Here is a 24720-nt window from a genome sequence, read left to right as displayed (position 1 = left end):
GGCAAACAACGGCAATCGGATGGTAGTTGTTGTCTTTTCCCCTTTTATTTTTGAAACGGGTTGGGCAAGTTCCTAATCTACAGATACATCTTTTGTATGATAAGGAAAAGAATGATTTTGCAAAGCGGATTTGTTGTCTCATATGGGATTCCCTCGGGGCCAGCGACTTTATTGATGTTCAAGGCTTCGAGATGTTATATTGGAATTGATAAACCAACTCCAGGTAGTTTTGGTAATAATATCACCTGCGAATGGTGGAAAAACAAATTTTACACGTGTGGATTCGCAATTTGTTGCATTCTATTTATAATTTATATGATATTTTAGGAAAAGATTTGAATTGGAAGATTTTGAAAGACATTTCGTACTTCGCCGCTATGGGAGTAGCCGGCGGCGGTAGAAACGAAGTAGATCCTCGTTTCATGTCCATGTTTACTGTTGTTAATTTGGTTTTTCCAACAACTTCGACCCTACATCGCATATACACTAATATCTTGAGCGGGCATTTATCTATATTCGAAGAACCCGTACAAATAGCACCAATTCTGATGACCATCACTTTGAATTTGTACAATATTTGCGTGAACCAGCTACCACCGACTCCCAGCAAATTCCACTACATTTTCAACATGAGAGATTTGTCTAGAATCACCGCAGGTATTATAATAAATATAAAACAAAACGAAATATTATTTTTAAAAAAATTTCCGTTCAGGTATGTGTAAAAGCGTACCGAAATTGTACACCAAAGTACCTTTTATTGTGAGGTTATGGAGGAACGAGTTTATCAGAGTCATATGCGATAGACTGATCAATCAAGAAGATCAAAACTTCATGGCAAGAAATATTTTTATCGAATTGGACAAAGCGTTCCCGAAAAAGGAAGCTGTTATTAAAGAAACTTTGAAAAATATAGATGACGACGATTTTGTTTTCGAACCAATCGAAGAAACGACCGCAGAAGAAGATGAGGTAAGGACACTTTAATGCTAGTAATCTTCATTTTGTCAGAAGTAATTCCAAAGAGTTTAGAAGATGTTCTATTGAAAGAAGCTCCGAGATTCTTAAATCTCGTTCTTTTTTCCATTCATTAAGGTCTTTTTTATCACCCCTACATTCCAAATAAAAAAAAATGAAGTTTTTCATTCATTACAATTATTATTTTTACCTTGTTTGATAATATTTTCAACTGTATTTTGAGGAAATTGAATTATATATAACGAAACGAACGTCGCTCGTATATGCGTTTTCAGGAAGAAAAAATCGACGTGACGGAATACGCTATGCGCGATCCGATATTATTCGGAGATTACAGAAACGCTTCCAACGAAACCGAACCTCGTCTCTACGAAGATCTACTCGATTACGAAGCTATTTATTCGCTATTTCAAGAATTGATCGAACTCTATAACGAACGAAAAGAAAAATTGAATATAGTACTGTTCAACGACGCTCTAGAACATCTGACTAGAATCCACAGAGGTTTGCGTTTAGAACGAGGTCACATGATGTTGGTGGGAGTGGGAGGTTCCGGTAAACGAAGTTTCACGAACTTGGCAGCATTCACTGCTGGTTGCGAAATGTTCGAAATCACATTATGTAGAGGTAATTATCACTGATGTTTCAGTATTAATTTACAGTTGGACACTTTTCCTCCATATGAAATAGTTTTTATTATCCTTGAGGTTTCATTGGAATATCGTTTTAGAGCGATTTAAGTCATAGGAATTCTTGAGGATTAGGATATAGTGGTTAGGCTAGGAAATAATTAACATCTTCGATTTTACCAATGATTATTTACTGGTGACTGAGTGAGTTTGAGTATTGTCGTAAACAAAAACTGATTTCTAAAAGCATAGTTTGTCAAAATTTTCCGATGTTTTTCATTATAAAAACCATCTTGAAAAAAATTAGAAGCATTTTCTGATTTCGTCTCGCTCGAAATTTTTCTTTAGCTTTGAATATTTGAAAAATTTTGATATCTAAGTTATTCGTGAACGGATTTTGATGTTTTTTATCTTAAAAAACTTGTGAACAATGAAAAAAATCAATTTTCGTTATCATTTTGATCAAAAATGAATTGTAGCCCGTACTACTAGGATAAATATTTCCGAATGTAAAATTTCCAAGGAATTTCTGACTGAAAGAGTTTGAGCATTGTCGTAAACAAAAAATGATTTCTAAAAACATGTTTTGTCAAAATTTTCCGAAGTTTTTCATTATAAAAACTGTCTTGAGAAAAATTAGAAGCATTTTCTGATTCCGTATTGCTAAAAATTTTTCTTTAGCTTTAAATATTTGAAAAATTTTGATATCTAAGTTATTTGTGAACGGATTTTGATGTTTTTTATCTTAAAAAACTTGTGAACAATGAAAAAATCATTTTTCTTTATCACTTTGTTCAAAAATCAATGATTACTACTCCAGCACTTTCCACGGTAATTTCCATGAGTTCTAATGGCGAATATTTCGAGTGATATCGATTTTTTTATCGTTCAATATAAGCGAGGACTACACGGTTATTTTTATCACGTACGGAAGTGACACGGTGCAGTCATGTCTATCTCGGTTTTAATTTTTCATGGAAAACTTAACGAAAATATCGTTTCACAGGTTACAATGAAATCTTGTTCAAGGAAGACCTCAAGAAATTGTACTCGCAACTAGGTATCGACAACAAACCAACTTGTTTCTTCTTCACGGCAGGTCAAATAGTTGAAGAAGGTTTCTTGGAATTTATTAATAACATTTTGATGATCGGTTATGTACCTTCTCTATTCACCGAAGATGATAAAGATCAAATAATAAATTCCTGTAGATCCGCCGCGGGTAGAGCTGGTTACGGAGTCGCCAAAGACGCCGTTTGGCACTACTTCTTACATACCTGCCAGGATAATTTACACGTGGTACTATCAATGTCTTCTTCGGGTGATATTTTGAGCAAAAGGTGCAGGAACTTTCCAGGTATTATCTATTTTTATTTTTCAAAAGTATAGTTGTTTAGCGACGAAAATTATCTAACTTAAAAGTAGTAACTGGGTGGTTGAGGATGGTCACAAATGTAACAGGTCTGACCTAGAGATGGCGGTAGTTGCTTGAAAAATAACACAATCTATACAACATATGTTTGAAAACGCCACGTTGTTTAGTAGCCATCAATAGTGAACGTTTTCAGTGAATTTGTAAACATGGAAAACATTTTTCATCGTTATGCGATAATATACTTTCACTTGGAAAGGCATTAGCATAACCAATATAAAAGCTGAACTAGATTCTGCTTTGGGTGAGACTTCTCCTTCGTTATCAACAGTAAAATATTGGATAGCAAAGTTTAGACGAGACTGGACGACCTGCGAAGACCAGCAACGCAGTGGTCGACCAATTGAGGTGACGACTGCAGAAATGTTGAGGAAGATCTTCAAAGCGGTACCGGATGATCGTCGATTGAAAGTGCACTAGCTACCGGACATAGTAGGCATTCCGAAAAGTTCAGTACATCGCTTATTGAAGCTGTGAGCAAGACGATTGCTTACAATGGAACGAAAACTGTGTCGTGAAACGGAAACCAGAAATAAAAGCAGTTTCATGACCATGGATAGAACGTGAATCCATCACTTCACAACCGAACCAAAAAACAATCACAACAATGGAATGAAAAGAGAGAACCGGCTCCAAAAAAGGCAAAGGCTCTTTCCATCTGCAGGCAAGGTTTGTTGGGGTAATTTCCATTGAATATCTTGAAAAAGGAAAAACTATCAACGGCGGGTATTATTGCAACGTTCGAGCGAAGAAATGAAGCAAAAACGACCACATTTAACTAAGAAAAAAGTTTCATCAAAACAATGAACCAGTTTGACTTGCTATCTCATCCCTTTTTGCCAGATTTAGCCCCCTCTGATTGTTTTCTGTTCCCAAACTTGAAGCTCCGATGATTCAAGATTTTTCAGCAAGAGGTGATGTCGGCGGTTGACGTTCTGGGCGTCTGAAGGTAAATTCGATGTTGATGAGCTACTTCGAGTAGGTCTTTCAAATATTGCTCTATGTGGGATAAAATTGAACAGCTCAGAAGAGCATCCGACGTGAGAAACGATCTTTCTTCTATGCTCTAAGCTCTCCAAGTTTCTGGTCAACTCTGGATCGCCAATAAATCGAATTGTATTGAGTCGAGCATCCTCACGGTATGCTTGGGAATCGAGCTTCAAATATGAACGAATTTGAGCCTTGTAGAAGATTATAAGAGGTTATGATTCATTTTTTTGATTATTTTTTACGAATATTAACCTTATTTTTACAGCTTATATAAAATTATTTCGCGCGCTGAATGAATGAACTATAATTATGTGGAAATTTTAGGATTGGTTAATAATACAACGATCGATTGGATTTTTCCTTGGCCCCTTCAAGCTTTAGTGGCCGTAGCTTCTGTATTTTTGAAAGAAAATCCAAAAATACCTGAACAATATAGAGATCCAATCATAGATCACGTCGTTCACGTTCACAGTTCGGTGAATGAATATACCACAGATTATCTATTGAAGCTCAGAAGGAAAAATTACGTTACGCCGAAACATTATCTGGATTTCATCAACACTTATTTAAGGTGAGAGTTTCCGACATCTTCTATTTGATATACAGGGTCCTTCATGACGAGCTGAATCTGTGATATCTATATGGGAAAATACTGAAAATTTGCTTGCATGGGTTTTCCGAAATGATCGTTCGCTAAAATAATTTCAGTTTTCTGAAACTTTCGCTTATACCTAAACTTCGTTATTTTAAACGGTTTTTGTTAAATTTTTGGAATCTACACGAAATATCAATATAACTTTATATAAAGCATCGTATGCCTAAAGTCAATCAATTTTTAATTAATTCACATTTTCGAAATTTTTGGACAAATGCAGTCCTTCACTAAAAAAATTATATTTCTAAGTTTAAGTGCGCCAGGTCTAATATTTTTTGGGATTTGGACGAATAACACTTACAGCTTTCAAAATGTGTGAAAATCTTGACAAAAATTTATATAGAGTGTTGAGAAAATGATGCCGAATTTCGCTATCTAAAAAATTCGAAAACTTAATTTTTTCAAATGGCAACCCCCATTTTTTTCTTCACCAATGGATTCTACGCTTTAATTTAAGGGGACTTCTTTGGTAAATTCATATATTTTAAATTAACGGTTTTTGTAGAAACTTGAAAAAACTGAAATTTTCATGGTTTTCAATTGTCGGTTGTTTAGAGCTACAAAAAAAACTGACATATGAACAAACAAAAGAAAACTGACAGGAAAGAGTTCGGAATGCATTTCGAACTCTTTCACCGCAAGAATTTCGAAAACGCCACTCAGCACGGGTTTTTAAGAAGAATCCCAAGTTGGGGGCAACCATTTCGAACATTTACTTTAGTTTATTTTTTAATTTTTTCCTTCTCCTCTTAGTGTAGTGTTTTTAAATATTTTCTAATTGACTAAAGTATTTTAATTTTTGATACGTTAACTTTTGTTAAATGGTGGTTGCCATTTGAAAATTTTTTTTATATAGCGAAATTCGGCACCATTTTCTGAACACCCTATATAAATTTTTGCCAAGTTTTTCACAGATTTTGAAAGCTTTGAGTGTTATTCCTCCAAATCTCAAAAATATTAGACCTGACTCACTTAAACTTAGAAATATAATGTCTTTAGTGGGGGGCTGCATGTGTCCAAAAATTTTCAAAATGTGAAATAATTAAAAAATGATTGAATTTAAGCATACGATGCTTTATATAAAGTTATATTGAAATTTCGCGTAGATTCCAAAAATTTAATAAAAACCGTTAAAATTAACGAGGTTTGGGTATAACCGGTAGTTTCAGAAAACTGAAATCTTCATGGTTTTGAATTGTCGGTTGTTTGGAGCTATAAAAAAAACTGACATATCAACAAACAAAATAAAACTGACAGGAAAGAGTTCGGAATGCATTTCGAACTCTTTCACCGCAAGAGTTTCGAAAACGCCACCCAGCACGGGTTTTTAAGAAGAATCCCAAGTTGGGGGCAACATAAATATCGATTCAGCTCGTCGTAAAGGACCCTGTACATGGGTCAAACAGATTTGGCGTGTTGCTGGTGCTCGCCCAAATGGAATAGTTTTTTTTTTTCTACCTTAATTTCAATTAAAACTTTAAGGTTATTGGATGAGAAAGACAATTATATAAATGCGCAATGCGAAAGATTAAAAAGCGGTTTGCAAAAAATCGAAGAAGCCACAGTAGAATTGGACGTTTTGAATAAGCAATTGGCGAAACAGAAGGTGATAGTAGCCCAAGCTACCGCCGAATGTGAAGCCATGTTGACCGAAATCAACGCAAGTGAGTTCCCGTATTATATATATTTTCACGAAATGTCGCTTGAGAAAATGGACGTCGTCTCGCGCAATTATTCCAAATCTACATTCTTAAATTTCAAGGTACACAAGCGGCGACAGAAAAGAAAGATATCGCTTCGATGAAAAGTCAAGAAATCGAAGAACAAGCTAAGGTGATATCCGCTGAACAATCCGAAGCCGAAGAAGCTCTAGCGGAAGCTCTACCAGCATTGGAAGTTGCCCGATTGGCTCTGTCCGATTTAGATAAATCGGATATTACCGAAATCAGATCGTTCGCTACACCACCAGAACCTGTGCAAACGATATGCGAATGCGTACTCATACTCAGAGGTAAGATATACGTCAAAATGCATCGACAAACATCAAACCCCCAAATACCTAAATGATTGAAGGACTTAGGAATGTTTGATATCGCTTTTGACCATTCTATCCTGTCTTTAGAGGTAAGAATCTCTTCTTCTATCAAATTGTACCTCACACGTCCCAGTTATGCTATTTTCCCACGTTTTATCGTGCCCAGCAATCCACGACCTCTTATCATTCTCCTCAGAATTTCTTCGTTGGTTTTTAAGAAACCTTCGGTAGATCCACATCTCAAATACTTCCAATCTGTTCATAGTGTTAACTTTCAACGTCCACCCTTCCATAAACGTAAAATATTCTGAAGTTGAGGTCAAAATCATAGTTTTTGGATCCCATGAATGAGCTCCTCGGTTTTTTATCCGCGATTGATCTCTACGTCTGATGACCAGTTTTCACATAAACTTTGTTACACGTCCAAACTACGTTACAACTAGGAATTTTGTCTTTTTTATGTTAAACAATGTTCAGGAGCCTTTGGAGGTTAATCTACTATCAGGTCTGTGTCAAAGGCCTATCGTATATTGTAGATCCACGTGCTGTTTACTTTAATTGTTGACTCTCGAGGAATTCTTGAAAGACTTTTACCGAATTAAGGTTCAACAGGACAAATCCCTGCCTAACACCTATAAGGATATTCTGGACATTTAAAAGTTGGTTGTAAAATGTAACTGCAGCTGATTGGTTCCAATACAGCGTTTATCTTTCTGGTCTATGTGAATTTACCTAAATATTCGAACGATTTTATGATGTTGCACTCGGTCAAAAGCTTTTTCGTAAATACATAACTTCCTTTTATGTAAACTACCCTAAAACATTTTTGTCGAGGCATTTTTTTTCTATTGAAACCCGCTTTATCATTTCGAGTACTGGTTATAATTTTTTTCTATCTCAAAGTCTAATTTTCCCGGACTATTTTTTTTTCTCTTTCAGGTTATAAAGAGATAAATTGGAAAGCGGCTAAAGGTATGATGGCGGAAGGTAATTTCTTACGCAGTTTACAGGAAATGAACGTCGACGCTATCACGCAGAATCAACAGAAAGCCGTCAAAGCACACATGAAGAATTCCAAGAAACTGGGAGAGATGCAAAGTATCAGTAAAGCGGGTTACGGTTTGTTGAAATTCGTACAAGCGGTTTTGGGTTACTGCGAAGTGTTTAAGGTAAAAATGACGTATTCAAAATGAATTTCGAGCGTCATCTGTTGATTTACGTAGGAAGTGAAACCGAAAAAGGAGAGAGTCGAGCAACTGCAAGCGGAATATCGGGCCGCGAAGAGTTTTTTGGATAAATTGAATAAGGAAATTCAAAAATTAGAAGAAAAATTGAATCAATTAAACGAAAGGTACGCGAACGCGATGAGACGAAGGATGGAATTGCAAGAAGAAACCGATCTGATGATGAGACGTTTGGAAGCGGCTGATAAATTGATAAACGGATTAAGTTCCGAACAAGCCAGGTGATAAACATTCTCGTCTTCTTATATATTTCAACGTCAAGTTTCCTGGGAGGAAAAAACGAGACCAAAAGGTGATCAACTTGCCTTTAGATGATGGCGTCTACTAAATAAACGTTGTAGCGTTCAGATCCCATTCAAATTCATGATTTTTTTCGTTTTATTTTGCACAGTTTCGTCTCGCATTATCGTGTTTTCTTTTCTAATAACAATTGTTGGAAACTAACTGTTCCGAAGGCTTTTTTGGTCGTGGAGCTTCTGCAAATCAGTCCTCCTAAAAGTTTCCGACGAATTTACATACTTGACAGGCATTTCAATGTCCTGTTTCTTAATAGGAAGAAATAGAGGACCAAAAGGAGGTCAACTTGCCTTTAGATGATGGCGTCCACTAAAAAAACGTTGTAGCGTTCAGATCCCATTTGAATTCATGATTTTTTTCGTTTTGTTTCGCACAGTTTCCTCTCGCATTAGCCTGTTTTCTTTTCTAATAACAATTGACGGAAACTAACTGTTCCGAGGCTTTTTTGGTCGTGGAGCTTCTGCAAATCAACATAATCATGCAGATGCGATGTCACACTAATGAGGTAGAGGATACTAAGCACGATGGCATCTCTAACTTATAGATTAAGCTTCAGTTATACGACCTCCGATAAGAGATTGAGACATTTTTCATATCTGTGGACAAGATTTTCAATGCTCCTAATGTAGCCCAACCGTTCAGTGACAATTAAGTACAAGAAACTACTAGAAATTCCGTAAATCTGCGGTTTTCTTTAACCATTCTCTCAACTCGTTGAACCAGGTCATCCGAAACGACAGATTTGCGTCCTAGACCCCCTTCATCTCGCACATCATTACGGCCATCTTTAAACTTTCGACACCATTCTCTCATGAAGTTTTCCCCATACACACGATTCATGTTCCGATGGATTTCTGCAGCGCTATAACCTTCAGCCTGTAGAAAACGGATCATACTTGGCGGGAGGACGTGGTCGTGGACGCAGTCGCCTACAGCGCACACCCGCTTCATATGTGAAGGGAGGAAAAAGTTCTGGTAGATCTAATCAAGGAACACGTGGAGTCGTCTACCACATATACCAAATAGAAAACAATTATACGATACATCTGCAGCTGTTAAGCTCTTATTGACACAAGGAGGTGAATCCTAAGATTTGACCTAGTGGAAGAGCCCAACTTTAGTTAGCAACAGTTGCTTTGAGCCTGAATCTTAATTCACAATTAGCGGCTAGTAGTGGAAGCGCCTATACGCGATGTTGTATGTACCCTGAAGATCAAAATCACGTAGAAAACAAATCCAGTCATAAAACTTCAGTGCTCAGGTGTTATGGCATAGTTTTTATGTTAGCAAAACGACGCATGTTCTTTTCGGGAATTATCTTCTTACAACTGAGAGAAAGGCCGAAGAAATTTGGAAATAATTGGTGTTTAGACGTATCTATAAAAAATTCAATTGTTGTAAGAATTAAAACTACACGATGACAGTCATAGATGATTTTGGATGGCGGATGTTGAAGAAAATTGAGTCAGAGCTGCAGTTTTTGAAATTGTAGGTGAAGAACTCGTAACGATACTTTTCCGTTAATTTTCACTAAGGGATTAAATATAAAGAGAAGCAAAATGAACTGGCTTCCCAACTGCCTTTGGTCTACTGATTTGGTATCAAAATAAAAACATAAATTTTCACGTGAGACTTTTTTTAGGTGGAAAGTGGACTTGACCGAACTGTTTTTAGCGAAAGACAGACTGGTAGGGGATTGTTTGTTGTGTTCTGGATTTTTGGCGTACTGCGGACCCTTTACTTATGAATTTAGAAGGACGATGGTATACGAAGATTGGCAGAAAGACATAGTAGGAAAGGAGATTCCTTTAACGCAACCGTACAGGTTTGTTATAATGCTCGTACTCATTTTGTGATAATCAATGCTTGAAAATGCGATTTTTTCACTTTGTTTTAATAAAATTTTGGCGGAAAGTGTTTTTTTCCCGTTTTTTAGATATTCAATGTGAAAAGTATCAAAATCCTTTCGAACGTAGCTTTAAAATTAGGTTTTGATCATATTTCCATGAGTAGTATCATCTTTAGATCGGATCATTTCACAAAAAACTGAGAATTGGTGATTGTAGGTATATTTTTGCTGGTGGTACTGCCTACGGTCAACTTTTGAACAAAACTATTAACAGAAAATGAATGTTTCTGTTCTTTAGATACAATTTATAATGAAAATCGTGAAAATTGGTTTACAAGTACCATGAAATTTATATATCCGAAACTTTTTATGCTGTCAGTACCACCTACAGACTACTTCCGGACGAGATGGTACCAGAAGATGATTTTTCTCGTTGTTAAAATGCTTTTTATATTGAAAATAGGTTCAAAAATTTTGTGCTGGTAGTACTGCCTAGTACGACTATTCTTGTTGTCCAGATGCAATTTATGATGAAAATCGTGAAAATTGTTTTACAAGTACCTTGGAAGTCTTACATCCGAAACATTTTATGCTGTCAGTACCACCTACAGATTACTTTAAGGTGGGACAATAACAGAAAATTATTTTTCCTGTTGTGAATTTGCATTTTGTAATGAGAAATATCAAAATCAGTTCGGAACTTCCCGAGAAATTTTGTTTTTGGGATTATTTTTGCTGGTGGTACTGCCTAAGATCAACTTTCCAACAAAGCTATTAAATAAAACAATTTTTCTTGATGTCCAGATGCAATTTATGTTGAAAATCGTGAAAACCTATTCACAAAAAGTTAAAAAATTATAATTTCCCAAATCAGTAGACGGATAGTACCATTTTTGGACAAGGTGATTACAGAAAATGACTTTCTATGTTGTCAAGATGCATTTTATAATGAATAATATGAAAATTTGTTTACAAATTCCTGATAAATTTTGCCTTCCTCAATAATCTTGATGGTGGTACTGCATGAGATTAATTCTAGAACAAAAAGATAAAATAAAATGACTCTTAGCTCGAAAATACCAAATTTGATAAGTAGAATATAATAAAACCATTTTAGGAGACTAATTAGGGATATCCTAACCTTAAAATTTCACACACACATACATTGTACCAAATTTGATATTTTCAAGTTAAAATGTTGCGAAAAATGTTGAGTCTCATAATTCCACGCGTATGTAATTTGGTATAGAGGTAAATTGCCCCCAATCGTCATATTTTGAGCTCTGTTCTGTGTCGTCTGTTAACCGGAACATTCTGTAGTATATTATGAAGTACTATATGAAAATACATTGCAGAACCGAAGCACATTTAACATCTGACGTTGAAGTAAGTACTTGGACCTCGGAAAATCTACCTCCCGACGAATTATCGGTTCAGAACGGCATTTTGACTTTGAGAGGCTCCAGATTCCCACTTTGCATTGATCCTCAACAACAAGCTTTAAATTGGATACGAAAAAGAGAAGAAAAGATGAATTTGAAAGTAAATATTATCGTATATGTGAAAGTGAATTTCGAATCTGATATTTTGTTAAATTTACAGACGCTCAGTTTCAACGATTCAGATTTTTTGAAACATCTCGATATGGCTATAAAATACGGTTCACCCGTATTATTTCAAGACGTAGATGATTACGTAGATCCCGTAGCGGAAAACGTCATCATGAAAAATCTAAAAATCCAATCGGGAAGAGTTTTTGTTATATTGGGTGACAAAGAAGTCGATTGGGATCCGAATTTTCGTATGTACATGACGACGAAATTCGCAAATCCACTTTTCAATCCTTCAGTGTACGCCGTCTCGATCGTTATCAACTATACAGTCACTTTGACAGGTAATTAGACCAATTAAATATATAATAACTCGGTTTACTTCAATTCATGCCATTTGTCAATTGTCAATTGGCTTAAACTTTTGTCAGATATTGTCGATTAACAGTCCATTTAACCAAAATGTTGATCGTTGTTTTCTGATGTTGATTCACTTCAATTTATACCATCTTAGGTTAATTGGCGTCTACTTTTGTCAGATCTTGTCAATTAACAGTCTCTTGTAGCCGATTGATGACGATTCACTTCAAATCATGCCATTTCATGTCAATTGGCTACTACTTTTGTCAGATATTGTCGATTAACAGTCTATTGAAGCCGATTGATGTCAATTCACTTCGATTCATACCATCTTCGGTCAATTTGCGTCTACTTTTGTCAGATCTTGTCGATTAACAGTCTCTTGAAGCCGATTGATGTCGATTCACTTCAAATCATGCCATTTCATGTCAATTGGCTACTACTTTTGTAAAGATATTGTCGATTAACAGTCTCTTGAAGCCGATTGATGACGATTCACTTCAATTCATGCTGTTTCAGGTCAATTGGCGTCTACTTTTGTCAAATCTTGTCGATTAACAGTCTATTGAAGCCGATTGATGTCAATTCACTTCGATTCATACCATCTTAGGTCAATTGGCGACTACTTTTGTCAGATCTTGTCGATTAACGGTCTATTGAAGCCGAATGATGTCGATCCACTTCAATTCATGCCATTTCATGTCAATTGGCTCCTGCTTTTGTAAAGATATTGTTGATTAACAGTCTATTGAAGCCGATTGATGTCGATTCACTTCGATTCATACCATCTTAGGTCAATTGGCGTCTACTTTTGTCAGATATTGTCGATTAACAGTCTCTTGAAGCCGATTGATGTCGATTCACTTCAAATCATGCCATTTCATGTCAATTGGCTACTACTTTTGTCAGGTATTGTCAGAGTTTTTTCAAATATCGCGAACACGATTCATATATTTTGTTTTGAAAATTTAGAGGTGCATCGATTCTAAATCGAATGACAATCAAAAAGGCAATATTTGGACTTGAAAACAATTTAACTTTTTCGGCCTACTAGATGTCTGAAGAAAAATTCACGATTATTTTTAACAGGTTTGGAAGATCAATTGTTGAGTGTGGTCGTTAGAAACGAACGTCCCGATTTGGAAGAGCAACGTGAAAATCTAATAGCGGAAACTTCGGAAAATAAACGTCTACTGTCGGAATTGGAAGATTCTCTTTTAAGAGAACTTTCAACTACTACCGGAAATATGTTGGACAACGTAGAATTGGTAGCAACTTTGGAAAATACGAAAACCAAAGCTACCGAAGTTATGGAAAAATTAGCTTTAGCTAGCGAAACATCCAAAGATATCGATAAACTTCGAGACGGATATAGATCTGTTGCTAAAAGAGGAGCGGTACTATTTTTCGTATTGTCAGATATGGCGGGCGTTAACGCGATGTATCAATATTCTCTAGCTTCGTATCTAGAGGTAAATATCTGATAATAATTATTAAAAAATTGTTACTTAAGCGCGATTTTACACCTTTGGGTAAAACTTGAGATTAAACTAAATTGAAAATTACACTTTCGTCGAGTTTGTCTTTCATCTCAGTCCAGTTCAGTTCCTAAATTTGCCACAATGCAATCTCTGTAAAGGAAAAGTTTCCCTATATCAGGGCGTAACCTAAAAGATTCCTCATCTCATAATGTCTCAATCATATTCACGAATTTCTCTATTTCTTTCTCACGTGTCACATTGGACCCACATTTTTCTCATCAGTTGTTTATTAAACCAGAAATATAATCTAATTTTTCGTCTCTAACGATGAGGTACTGCTTTTGGTGAACATTTTGAAAGTATGCAAAAAGTCAAATCCAAAAAAAAGGCCCGTTAATTTGAATGGAGAAGGATAAAATAATAAAAAAGTTGCTACAAAATGCTGCTTTCACCATGACAGTCACAACAGTGACTTAATGGCGGCTCTGGACACAATGATCGACGTTTGGCTTGTGATTCATTGGACGAAGTACATCCAGTTGGCATCTAATGTTCCTTCCATGGTAAGGCCCTGCTGGTGATTTTCCACAAGCCAATATCTAAACAAGATCTGGACGAACTTTGGCAGACATGTGGTTTGGATCGTTAGCCATGGTTTTTAATCGATGTTTAAGGGTTTGAACATTACGTTCAGCCACATCGTTCGTATCTGGATGACCCGGCGCTATGAGTTTTTGAAAAATTCCAGTCTACACCTTAATAAAGCAGAATAATCTCGAAAAACAAAAATTTATAAATTGAAAACCGAAATTTTTATCACTACAATAGATAAGGAGATCAAAGAGGTCATTGGGGTCAGTGACAGTACAAATACTAGGGTCAGAGGGCCAGAATTTAATTGAAGCAGCTGCTGCAATTAACCTTCAATCAAACAAAACATCTTCTACCTGCTAATACTGCATTACAATTAAATGTATCGACAATGTTTATAATTTCTACATCATCAACGTTCATCTAATATAAAGTGCATGTCTCAGTCATTTACGGAGTGAACCCAAAAGTTTGTGTGTAAACGCCAACTAGGAGGGTTGTGTGACAAATTTTCGTCATCCACCCGAAGTTTACAATATTCAACAGGAATTTGTATAATTGTGAATGTTAGTGATAGTTTAAGATCTGTATCACTGGTATAAAACATAAAATATCTGTAGTTTGAACCACGATCTTGCATACAGGTATTGAAAAGAAGGTAGTGGCCTTCAGGTCGACGTTGTGAATAATAAGCGTTAATAACTTCTAATGTATCATACATGAAATAAAAAAAAAACATAAAATAATTAGATTGAAACACAGAAAGTCATTGAAAAATAATAAGGTTAATTGTAGGTTACGATAAATCAAAAACGTGTAATTCGACTCGATTAACAAACACATAACGCAAAAATTATAACAAACCTTGTATCTATAATATTTACCACCATGACATTGATATTTGTATAAATATCTTATTCAATATAGTTGTGGAGAGTTGTGTAGAGGTCAATACCGATTGTAGACCCCTCATTTTCAATCAACACCACTTGTCGATTTTGAATTATACGCTTTATGTCAAAATTTTCATGTCTACCCTACCCACGTCCATTCCATGGCTATTTCAAGCACTTAAAACCCGAGCACCAGAACCACGTTGCGAAATCCTGTGGTTTAAACTCACATTCGATGTTGTGCTTAAGTAATTTATAAAATACTTCAGCTGTTGAATTACAGAAATCTTCTTTTTGATATAGGTTTTCGCTTATTCATTGAGGAAGGCGTTACCGCATACATTATTGATGAAGAGATTACAAAATATCATAAATATGTTGACGAAGAATGTATACGATTACGGATGTACGGGTATTTTTGAGAAACACAAATTGTTGTATTCTTTTCAAATGACGTCGAAATTGGAACAAAACGAAAATCGAATCACCCAATCGGAAATCGACTTTTTCATCAAGGTAATTTTAGGAGGAAAAAATGTGTTCCTCTAGAAGAGCTTTAACATACGAAGGAAATGTTTCCTATACTAATTGATTTTAATACATAGATGATCATTTTATCCTTAGGGCTCGGTGAGTTTAGAGAAAACGACCAGGGAATGTCCGGCGCCCTGGATTTCATCTAGCAATTGGGAAAATATCTTAAAACTGTCAGTTGATTTTCCAGATTCCTTTTTCGAGTTACCTTCACAAATAGAAAGGGACGTCGATACTTGGCATCACTGGTACGATTTAGACGATCCAGAAAATGAGGAATTTCCGTGCGAATATAAGGAAAAACTTCCGAACTTTCACGTCCTTATGCTTCTCAGGTAAGATTTTCATTTAATCATTTCAGGAAAAGAAAAAATGGGGATGGTCAAGTTGATAAACTTATTTCAATAATGTCAGTAAATGTAAATATAACAAAATTCGTATTCCACATTAATCATAACAGTATTTTCAATATTCAAGTCAACAGATATTTTAGAATTTTTTCTATGATTCTCTCCAGTAACTAATAATAATAATACTGTTACAGTTACAAAGTTTGTTATTTATTAGCGTCGCGTTTTAGGAGGACGTGTCTATTAATCGACTCCAATTACACGTTTTTGATTAATCGTTACGCAAATTGTCAATGTCAAGTTATATTTTAATAAATACCAAAGTCTTTAAATGATTAAAAAAGGTTATAGTTATCAGTGAAGAAAATTCAAGCTTGATTCGTTAAAATTGGTGTGAGGAACGATGTGATCTCCTAAAATTATCTCTTTATATCGATTCGTCGTTAATTCTCCCGCTCCACCTCCAGTTTCAATAAAAACCAACTCAGTTTTTGCTTTAATAGAAATGCCCGGCCAAGTCATCCAGGAACCTCCTCTCAAAGCCACGTTATCTTTTATGCAACACTTCGCGAATTTTCCTCCAGTTCATCTGTAGACTTGTCTTCTTCTATGGCTACCATGCAGGCAAATTCTACTTTCATCTTAGAAGAGAACAGAACCCCATTCTTCGTCAGTCCAATTAATGCATTCTCTGGTAAGTCGTAGACGGACTTCCTGGTAGCCTGGGGTTAATTTGGGGCAAGTAACTGGTCTTTTTGAATCAAGTTTAGGTGTCTTAAGTCTTCTTTTAACTATCCAGCCACTCTTCGCGTTTCTTTGAGGTCTTGTAGGACTTAAACACCAACGAGTGTGATGACAATGAATCGGTGATCTCTTTCGGATAGCGCACCTAGGGGAATTCTTGTTTGTTGTTAATGGAAATGTGTTTGGGTTGATGTTTGAAGGCTAACTGGTGGTGAATGAGAGACAGAGAGAGATTTATTAGGTATATTTTGGGTGGGTTGAGGAAATTTTTTTATAGAGAGGAAGGTTCATTAGAATTAGGCCAAACGTGGAACGAAGGAGATAAGAAAGTTCCTGCCTAAAAAACGGTTCTTTCCAGATTTTACTAAGAAAAATACAAATTCTTGTTCAGTTTTTTGCTCACAAATGTATATCTATGAAAAATGTTTTTCAGGTGTTTTAGAATAGACAGAGTGTTTAGAGCAGTGGGAAATTATATAACAGAAGTGATGGGCGAAGAATATATAATGCCTCCGGTGATTAGTTTGGACAATATTTTCGATCAAAGCAGTCCACTTACACCTGTGGTGTTTATATTGAGTCCCGGATCGGATCCAACTGCCGATTTAATGAAATTAGGCGATCGGTAAATAATAAATTTCGATGCTTAAAGAGGAATAATTGTACGAATTTTTTGTAGTATGGGTTTTGGCGGAGGCAAATTCAGATATTTATCGTTAGGACAAGGTCAAGAACAAACCGCGTTGAGTCTATTAGATATCGCTATATCCAGGGGGCAATGGTTGATGTTTCAGAATTGTCATTTGTTACTTTCGTTTATCAAAAGATTGGAAAAAGTGTTGGAAAAAATAAGCAAACCTCATCCGGATTTCAGATTGTGGTTAACTACCGATCCCGTCGAAACGTTTCCTATTGGAGTCCTGCAGAGATCCTTAAAAGTTGTAACCGAACCACCAAACGGTATGTATCGTTTTATTTTTTCAATATTTGTGCGGCAAACAGAATATTCGATCCTGGAATGGTCATTTGAAAGCGCTTTTGGTCCAAAGTGAGCAAACAATAATTGTGGTCTTTCCAAACAACCCTTGTATGAGAAGGCCTTTAAAGACAGGATAGGATTACCCTGTATATTCGCTTCATTTACTAGAATTTGTGTTGGTTGCGCCAAAATGCTTTCCATTCATTTATCTCTTTCAAAACACTTGGAAATCGCATGAAAAAATTTATTTTCTTTCAGGTTTAAAGTTGAATTTGCGAAATACGTATTTCAAGATGCGCACGCAGACTTTGGACCAATGTTCGCATCCGTCTTTCAAATCTCTCGTTTACGTATTGGCCTTTTTCCACGCCGTCGTTCAAGAAAGAAGAAAATACGATAAAATCGGTTGGAATATTTCGTACGATTTCAACGAATCCGATTTCAACGTGTGCGTTACTATTTTGAATACTTACCTAACGAAAGCCGTTAAGGCCAAAGATACCAAATTGCCATGGAACAGTCTCAAATATCTCATCGGCGAGGTAAATATTAATTTTAATTTACTATCGAAAATACGTTTATTAATGTTGATCGATGTCTTTTAACGTTTATTGACGTCGATTCATGTTAATCGATGTCTTTTGACGTTTATTAATGTTGATCGATGTCATTTGACGTTTATTGATGTTGATCTATGTGTTTTGACGTTTATTGACGTCTATTGGTATTCATCGATGTCTTTTGACGTTTATTGACGTCTATTGGTGTTGATTGATGTCTTTTGACGTTTATTGACGTCGATTGATGTTAATCGATGTCTTTTGACGTTTATTAATATTAATCGATGTCTTTTGACGTTTATTGATGTTGATCAATGTCTTTTTACGTTTACTGACGTCGATTTATGTTAATCGATTTCAACGTGTGCGTTACTATTTTGAATACTTACCTAAAGAAAGCCGTTAAGGCCAAGGATTCCAAACTGCCATAGAACAGTCTCAAATATCTTATCGGCGAGGTAAATATTAATTTTAATTTACTATCGCCCTCTATTGAAAATAACTTCAAAAATAATTTAGAATTAGTAGACAACTCTGTAAATAGTCGAATTAAGTTTGGCAACACTGCATCATTCGTAAGAAGTTAGTTCTGATTGCAGTTTAATGGCTGCATTTACTTTTGTCGGTGTCGCTCATTTAGAACGAAATTAATGTTTTCTGGAGCAGTCCTCGTCACAGGACGTCCCGCTCGCAGATTATCTTCTAATCCTTCACGTCCCAAGCGAAACCGATGATCAATTGTTCAAAACGATGGTCACCAATTACCGTAAACAGCCTCCATTTTTGATTTGTGTTGGTATTAATCTTTTTTTAATCAAAGCGATTGACTTCAATTTGAAACATTTTTTCAAAACAACTTGACCCAGTAGTCGTTCAAGCTCTGCTATGTGATAAAATAGATCGAAGTTGAAACTACGTGTAAAGCTTGTTGAGACTTGTCACTGACGCTAACGTACACTATTTACTATATGAAGCTACCGATATCTATCGGAAAACATTCGAATCAATTACTGATAAATTAACAGATTTCTTTTTGTTGTTAGGTGATGTATGGTGGACGAGTTATAGACGATTTCGATAGAAGGATAGTTAAAATTTACATGGACGAATACATGGGAGATTTCCTATTCGATACCTTCCAACCTTTCCACTTTTTCCATGACAGTACTGTAGATTATCACATACCGCCCGAGGGAACTAAAGAAGAATATGTCGGTAAATAATTACCCAACAATTTTTTTCTACCAGATAGATTTCTGTTAATAATTGATCAGTAGAAATGTTAATAATTTCATTCAAAGATTGTCCACTTTTTTTTTACGCGGAGAATATCTCAAACAACATAAAAACACCAGAAGGCAACGTGGAACACCAATTGCCCGATACCTGGAAATCATCTAGGACAAAGGATTGACGTTCAAACGATCTCATCGACTACTTGGTGAACGAGATAAGGAAAACAAGAGGAGCATTGGGAGGACTTGAGGGAAGACGATCTAAACTGGAACTGAAGACCAAGTCGCACCGCATCAAAACCATCCTTATTAACATGATGCTGTGAGAGTACACACTGACAAGATTCATCATAAGAAGCTAGTTTAATATCATACTGAGGCAATCGGTGAATGTATCTTGATACATAAGGAGCTAGAAGAAGATTTATCGTAGGCGAAACCGCCAGCTGACGGATTACACCTGAAAAAATTACCTCGGGCAACAGATAGACTACGACAAGCAGTGAAAATAATAAGAAGAAAAAGAGAAGAAGCAGCACCTAGTTTTTAGTGTGTGGTCATTTTTTTAATTATTATTTTGAAATGATCTGTAGTAACAATGAGGTCAATTGTTTTTTTTTTCGTTTAGAATTTATAGATGAATTACCGTTAACGAATAGTCCCGAAGTATTCGGTTTACACCCGAACGCCGAGATCGGATATTACACGCAAGCAACAAAAGAAATGTGGAGCATTTTGATCGAACTTCAACCACAAACTTGTGAGTGACGTTTTTCTAACTTCTATTTGTTTGTCTTTTGTTGTCTATCGTTTTCGATTGACGTCTTTTGATTCAATTGATGCCCATTGCTGACGAATGATGTCGATTGATGTCCATTGTAATCGATTGTGTTCACAGAAGTCTTTTCATATCGATTGCCTTCAAATAATGTTTATTGTTGACGATTGATATCGACTTTCAACTGGTTTTGATCGAAGTCTTTTGACATTTATTGACGTCTTTTGATGTTGATCGATGTCTTTTGACGTCGATTGATGTTAATCGATATCTTTTGACGTTTATTGACATCGATTAATGTTGATAGATGTCTGTTAACATCAATTTATGTTAATTGACGTCAAATTACTGTACTCTGGATTATTTATATCGATAATTTAAAAAAAAACATATATATATATATATATATATATATATATATATATATATATATATATATATATATATATATATATATATATATGTATAAATATCAATTTTCAGCGTCGACTGGTGTTGGTATCAGTAGAGAAGAATTCATCGATAATGTAGCTAAAGATATATTGAAGAAGATACCCGAGGAATATGAGATTTGGAAAGTAAGAAGATATTTTCAACGTATGATGTCGCCTACTGTCATTGTATTGTTACAGGAATTAGAAAGGTTTGTGCAAATTGAAAATTTAAGACAAAAATCATGCGTTTACATATAAACTTTATTAAAAACAAAATTGAACTTTGAACTACACTTTTGCTATCAAACTGTTATTTCCAAATTGGCAGATGTGGTGAAAGAAATCCTCATCTCTACCAAAATGTTATTTTTATATCTGGCAGTAAAAATTACCATCACTACCGCCACGTTATTTCCAAACTGATTTATATCGTAATTTTTTTCTTATAATTTATCGATTTCTATTCGTGGGGTGAGTTAATAATCACTGTCTAACAAGTTTTTAATTTATTTAAATACCTTACACTAAACTTTACTAATTTATTCAATTCACATCACTATCACTTAACTAACTGAAATAATTTATTTAAATTCTTCGTTTACTATCTATTTAAGTCAAATCACTACGACTATTTATTATAAACTAACTAAACTGCGCTACACAAACTACTTATATATATTCCAAAAGAATTGTAAAAACTTTAATTATTTAAAAGAAACAATGTAAATAAATCGCTTGCTATAAGATAAGAAATAAACGGATTCCGCGGTTTATAAAAAGTATGTAACTCGTAATAATATGCAGCAGGGAACTCCCATCTTTAAAGAACTGTTATTTTTTTCAACTAAAAGATGTGTCGTCCAATGCATGCTTGCTAATGGAGTAAGTTTTGGAACAATGGCAGGTGTTTTAGGGAGTCAGGTTGTTTTCATGCAGACCTCGTCTCACTTTCCACTGATGTTCTGCCTGTTTCATGTCGCCTACGAAAGGATCCATAGCGCTGGCACACTCTTCGAACAGCTACGGGGGTCATATCAAATTGTCTAGCAACATCTCGAATTTCGATTAAAGTAATAACTCGTGCGGCTTTTTGTGATTTAATATGTTTTAAATTAACCCACTTGAACATTATTGAGGTTATAAGAAACGAAATTTCTATTACAAACTTAATATTAATAAAGAAAATGGTTTTTCGTTTTCGAAAGGCCATACCATTGTTGCCAAAATGTGTATATTTTCTGTTGACTGATACAATTTCGTAACACAAGGCTTCTGTCACATAGAGTTAGGTTAGGTATACAGAGTAAGTGGAATTGTACTATTGAAAAGAGAGAGAGAGAAAGAGCATCGGTTTACCATTGTCTATCTCCCTCTACTCGCCGTTTTTTCTTCCTTTCCTAGCCTAGACAGTACGACCACAAACCAATTCACCACGACGCCAGCTCTGCATAGGGACAAATCCTATATCAGAGTCAACTCCAACAAACTTTACTGCATAAAAAAATTTCCCTTATTCTATCCAAAAATTCCCATCGAATCTCTTTGTCTCGATTCTTCGACGTAGTGGCAATCAGCTGATTGTTTACAGGAATTTTGTAAAACTCAATTTTTCGTCTTCTGTGTTAAATCTCGCCATCTATTGATGATTTGTCATTATTGTTTTTGTTGTACATTGTCTTGCTAGTCACTCAGTGACCCAAACCACTAGTGGCGACAGTGTCGTATTCAACTGCCAAATTTGCGTCTTGTTTTGAAAACTTGAATGTACCTTGTATAAAGATATTGCATGTATTGATTTTTAGACGCACTGTAAATTTGGTGTTCTTCAATGTTGACGTTTATCGATGTCTTTTGACATTTATTGGTGTTGATCGATGTCTTTTGACGTTTCTTGGTGTTTTTCGATGTCTTTTGACGTTTATTGATGTTGATCGATGTCTTCAGACGTTTATTGACGTCGATTGATATTATTCGATGTCTTTTGACGTTTATTCACGTCTATTGGTGTTGATCAATGTCTTTTGACGTTTATTGATGTTGATCAATGTCTTTTTACGTTTACTGACATCGATTGAAGTTAATCGATGTCTTTTGACGTTTACTGACGTCGATTGAAGTTAATCGATGTCTTTTGACGTTTATTGGCGTCGATCGATGTCTTTTGACGTTTATTGGTGGTGATCGATGATCTTTCGACGTTTATTGACGTCTATTAATGTTGATTTATGCTGTTGACATCAATTTATGTCAATTGACATCAATTAATCTCTACTGTGGTTGATTGATATCGATAATTGAAAATATAGAGGCACTGTAAATTTGGTGTTCTTCAATTTTGATATATTTTTTATAGATTCAATCGTTTGATAGCCACGATGCGCAGGACTTTAATACAATTACAAAAAGCCTTGTGCGGGGAAATCGGTATGGACAGCGTGTTGGACAACGTTGCCTATTCTTTATTTAACGGACAATTACCGACATCTTGGCGTAAATTAGCACCGGCAACTTGTAAAAATTTATCTGGTTGGTTGGAACATTTCGAACATCGCCAGTCACAATATTTTAATTGGGTAAATTTTAATATTTCTTTTATTATCATTATATTGAATGTGATAATTTTTTTCAGTCAACGACGGGCGAACCGACGGTTCTTTGGATATCCGGTTTGCACATACCAGAAACTTACTTGGCCGCTCTGGTTCAGATCGCTTGTCGTTTACATAACTGGCCTTTAGATAGATCCACCTTGTATACGTACGTCACGGAACACGTCGATCCGACTGATGTAGTTTTGCGTCCACAACAGGTATAATTTTGAAAATAATCAATTAATATAGTGTTTTAGCCATTTTATCTGTGTATTTTATAGAAATTCACTCACATGAAATTTATGATGATTTTTATTTGTTTTGATGTACCCTGTACAACAAATTTTTTTGTGACAGCTATAGATTCGTTCCAAACCATCTAAAAACCGTCCTGGTACGGTGACGATTCTGCGCAATACGAACAAAAGCAAAATTTCAAATTTATTCCCTCATTATAGATTTTAAAAATATCCAAAAAAAGTAGCATCAGAATTTTTTTTCCAATTCCCAATTTTTTTATTTCAGGGAAACTGTTTGGTTTTTGGTTTGTATTTGGAAGGAGCTTCATGGGACGTTGAAAACAACTGTTTAAAGCGTTCAGCCCCTAAAGTACTCATAGAACGATTGCCTGTATTGGGAGTTGTACCTATCGAATCTTATAGGTTGAAATTGCAAAATACTTTTAGAACTCCCGTATACACGACTTCATTGAGAAGAAACGCGATGGGTGTGGGATTAGTATTCGAAGCCGATCTAAGAACTACTCAGCATATAAGTCATTGGGTGTTACAAGGCGTCTGTCTCACACTCAACACTGACTGATTCAATTAAGATTTTTAAGGATCATTTTTTTATATATAAAGTGATATTTTGTATGATTATTTCTAAATATAATGGTTTACTGCTACATTTTGAATTGTTTTATTGCCCCAACTAGTTAAATTAAAATGGAGGGAAAAAGCTATCTATTTCTATTATTTAACCTACTAAGAAGGTGATTAATATGAGACAAAAATAAAATTTTTTGTGACTCACCTTTCAAAGATCATTTTTCAAATTTATTACTGCATGAACTTGCAAATGGTTTATAAATGGAATATTTATAGGTTATTTGTAATGGCCATACAGAAAAACGTTCTAAGATCATTCTTGAACACTATTTATAAAATATGAAGCACAAAGGTGAATAAGTGGTTCTTTATCTACAATATTAATGTTTATACTACAAACTGGACATAAATCAAATCCTTTGGATACTCATGAAATAACTTTTGTGAGGAAACAATAAAACTACACTGAAGTTTGAGATTAAATTTTTTCAATTATTTCACAATAAATCATCCTAGACAAACAGTCATAACTTATTTAATAACTATTATTGTGCAGAAATATATTTACGTAAACAAAATTTAACTTTTCATATAATTTTTGACAATCTACTGTCAAAAGTTAACCTAAGAGTGTGTCTCGATATTCATTACAAGTATCCACAATAGATACCAAGCAGGTTGGTTGTGTCTATGGTCTAAAA

General features: G+C 35.1%; 1 protein-coding gene across 2 annotated transcripts in view; it reads left to right on the top strand.

The window, feature by feature from the left end:
* LOC130901904 (dynein axonemal heavy chain 10) overlaps nt 1–24096 on the top strand; it is a 74802-nt gene extending 50706 nt beyond the window's left edge. The window contains exons 38-61 of one of the 2 annotated variants that reach the window (XM_057813573.1): nt 328–657; nt 716–972; nt 1254–1605; nt 2614–2964; nt 4354–4600; nt 6167–6348; nt 6447–6695; nt 7659–7888; nt 7943–8184; nt 9903–10085; nt 11465–11651; nt 11712–12003; nt 13109–13491; nt 15288–15500; nt 15609–15853; nt 17046–17237; nt 17292–17572; nt 17850–18133; nt 19195–19366; nt 20015–20146; nt 20648–20807; nt 22952–23171; nt 23228–23407; nt 23715–24096. In XM_057813573.1, coding sequence (XP_057669556.1) covers nt 328–657; nt 716–972; nt 1254–1605; nt 2614–2964; nt 4354–4600; nt 6167–6348; nt 6447–6695; nt 7659–7888; nt 7943–8184; nt 9903–10085; nt 11465–11651; nt 11712–12003; nt 13109–13491; nt 15288–15500; nt 15609–15853; nt 17046–17237; nt 17292–17572; nt 17850–18133; nt 19195–19366; nt 20015–20146; nt 20648–20807; nt 22952–23171; nt 23228–23407; nt 23715–24011 — 5861 coding nt within the window. In that variant the 3' untranslated portion in view covers nt 24012–24096. Of the gene's footprint in view, nt 1–327; nt 658–715; nt 973–1253; nt 1606–2613; nt 2965–4353; nt 4601–6166; nt 6349–6446; nt 6696–7658; nt 7889–7942; nt 8185–9902; nt 10086–11464; nt 11652–11711; nt 12004–13108; nt 13492–15287; nt 15501–15608; nt 15854–17045; nt 17238–17291; nt 17573–17849; nt 18134–19194; nt 19367–20014; nt 20147–20647; nt 20808–22951; nt 23172–23227; nt 23408–23714 lie in introns of those variants that run through there. The other variant, XR_009060336.1, reaches the window with a different exon arrangement.
* The last annotated feature ends 624 nt before the right edge of the window (nt 24097–24720 follow it).

This window comes from Diorhabda carinulata, chromosome X (assembly GCF_026250575.1).
Source record: "Diorhabda carinulata isolate Delta chromosome X, icDioCari1.1, whole genome shotgun sequence".
Taxonomy (NCBI): Eukaryota; Metazoa; Arthropoda; class Insecta; order Coleoptera; family Chrysomelidae; genus Diorhabda; species Diorhabda carinulata.
The sequence above is the reverse complement of the archived record's forward strand: the minus strand, read 5'-3'. Positions and strand labels throughout refer to the sequence as shown.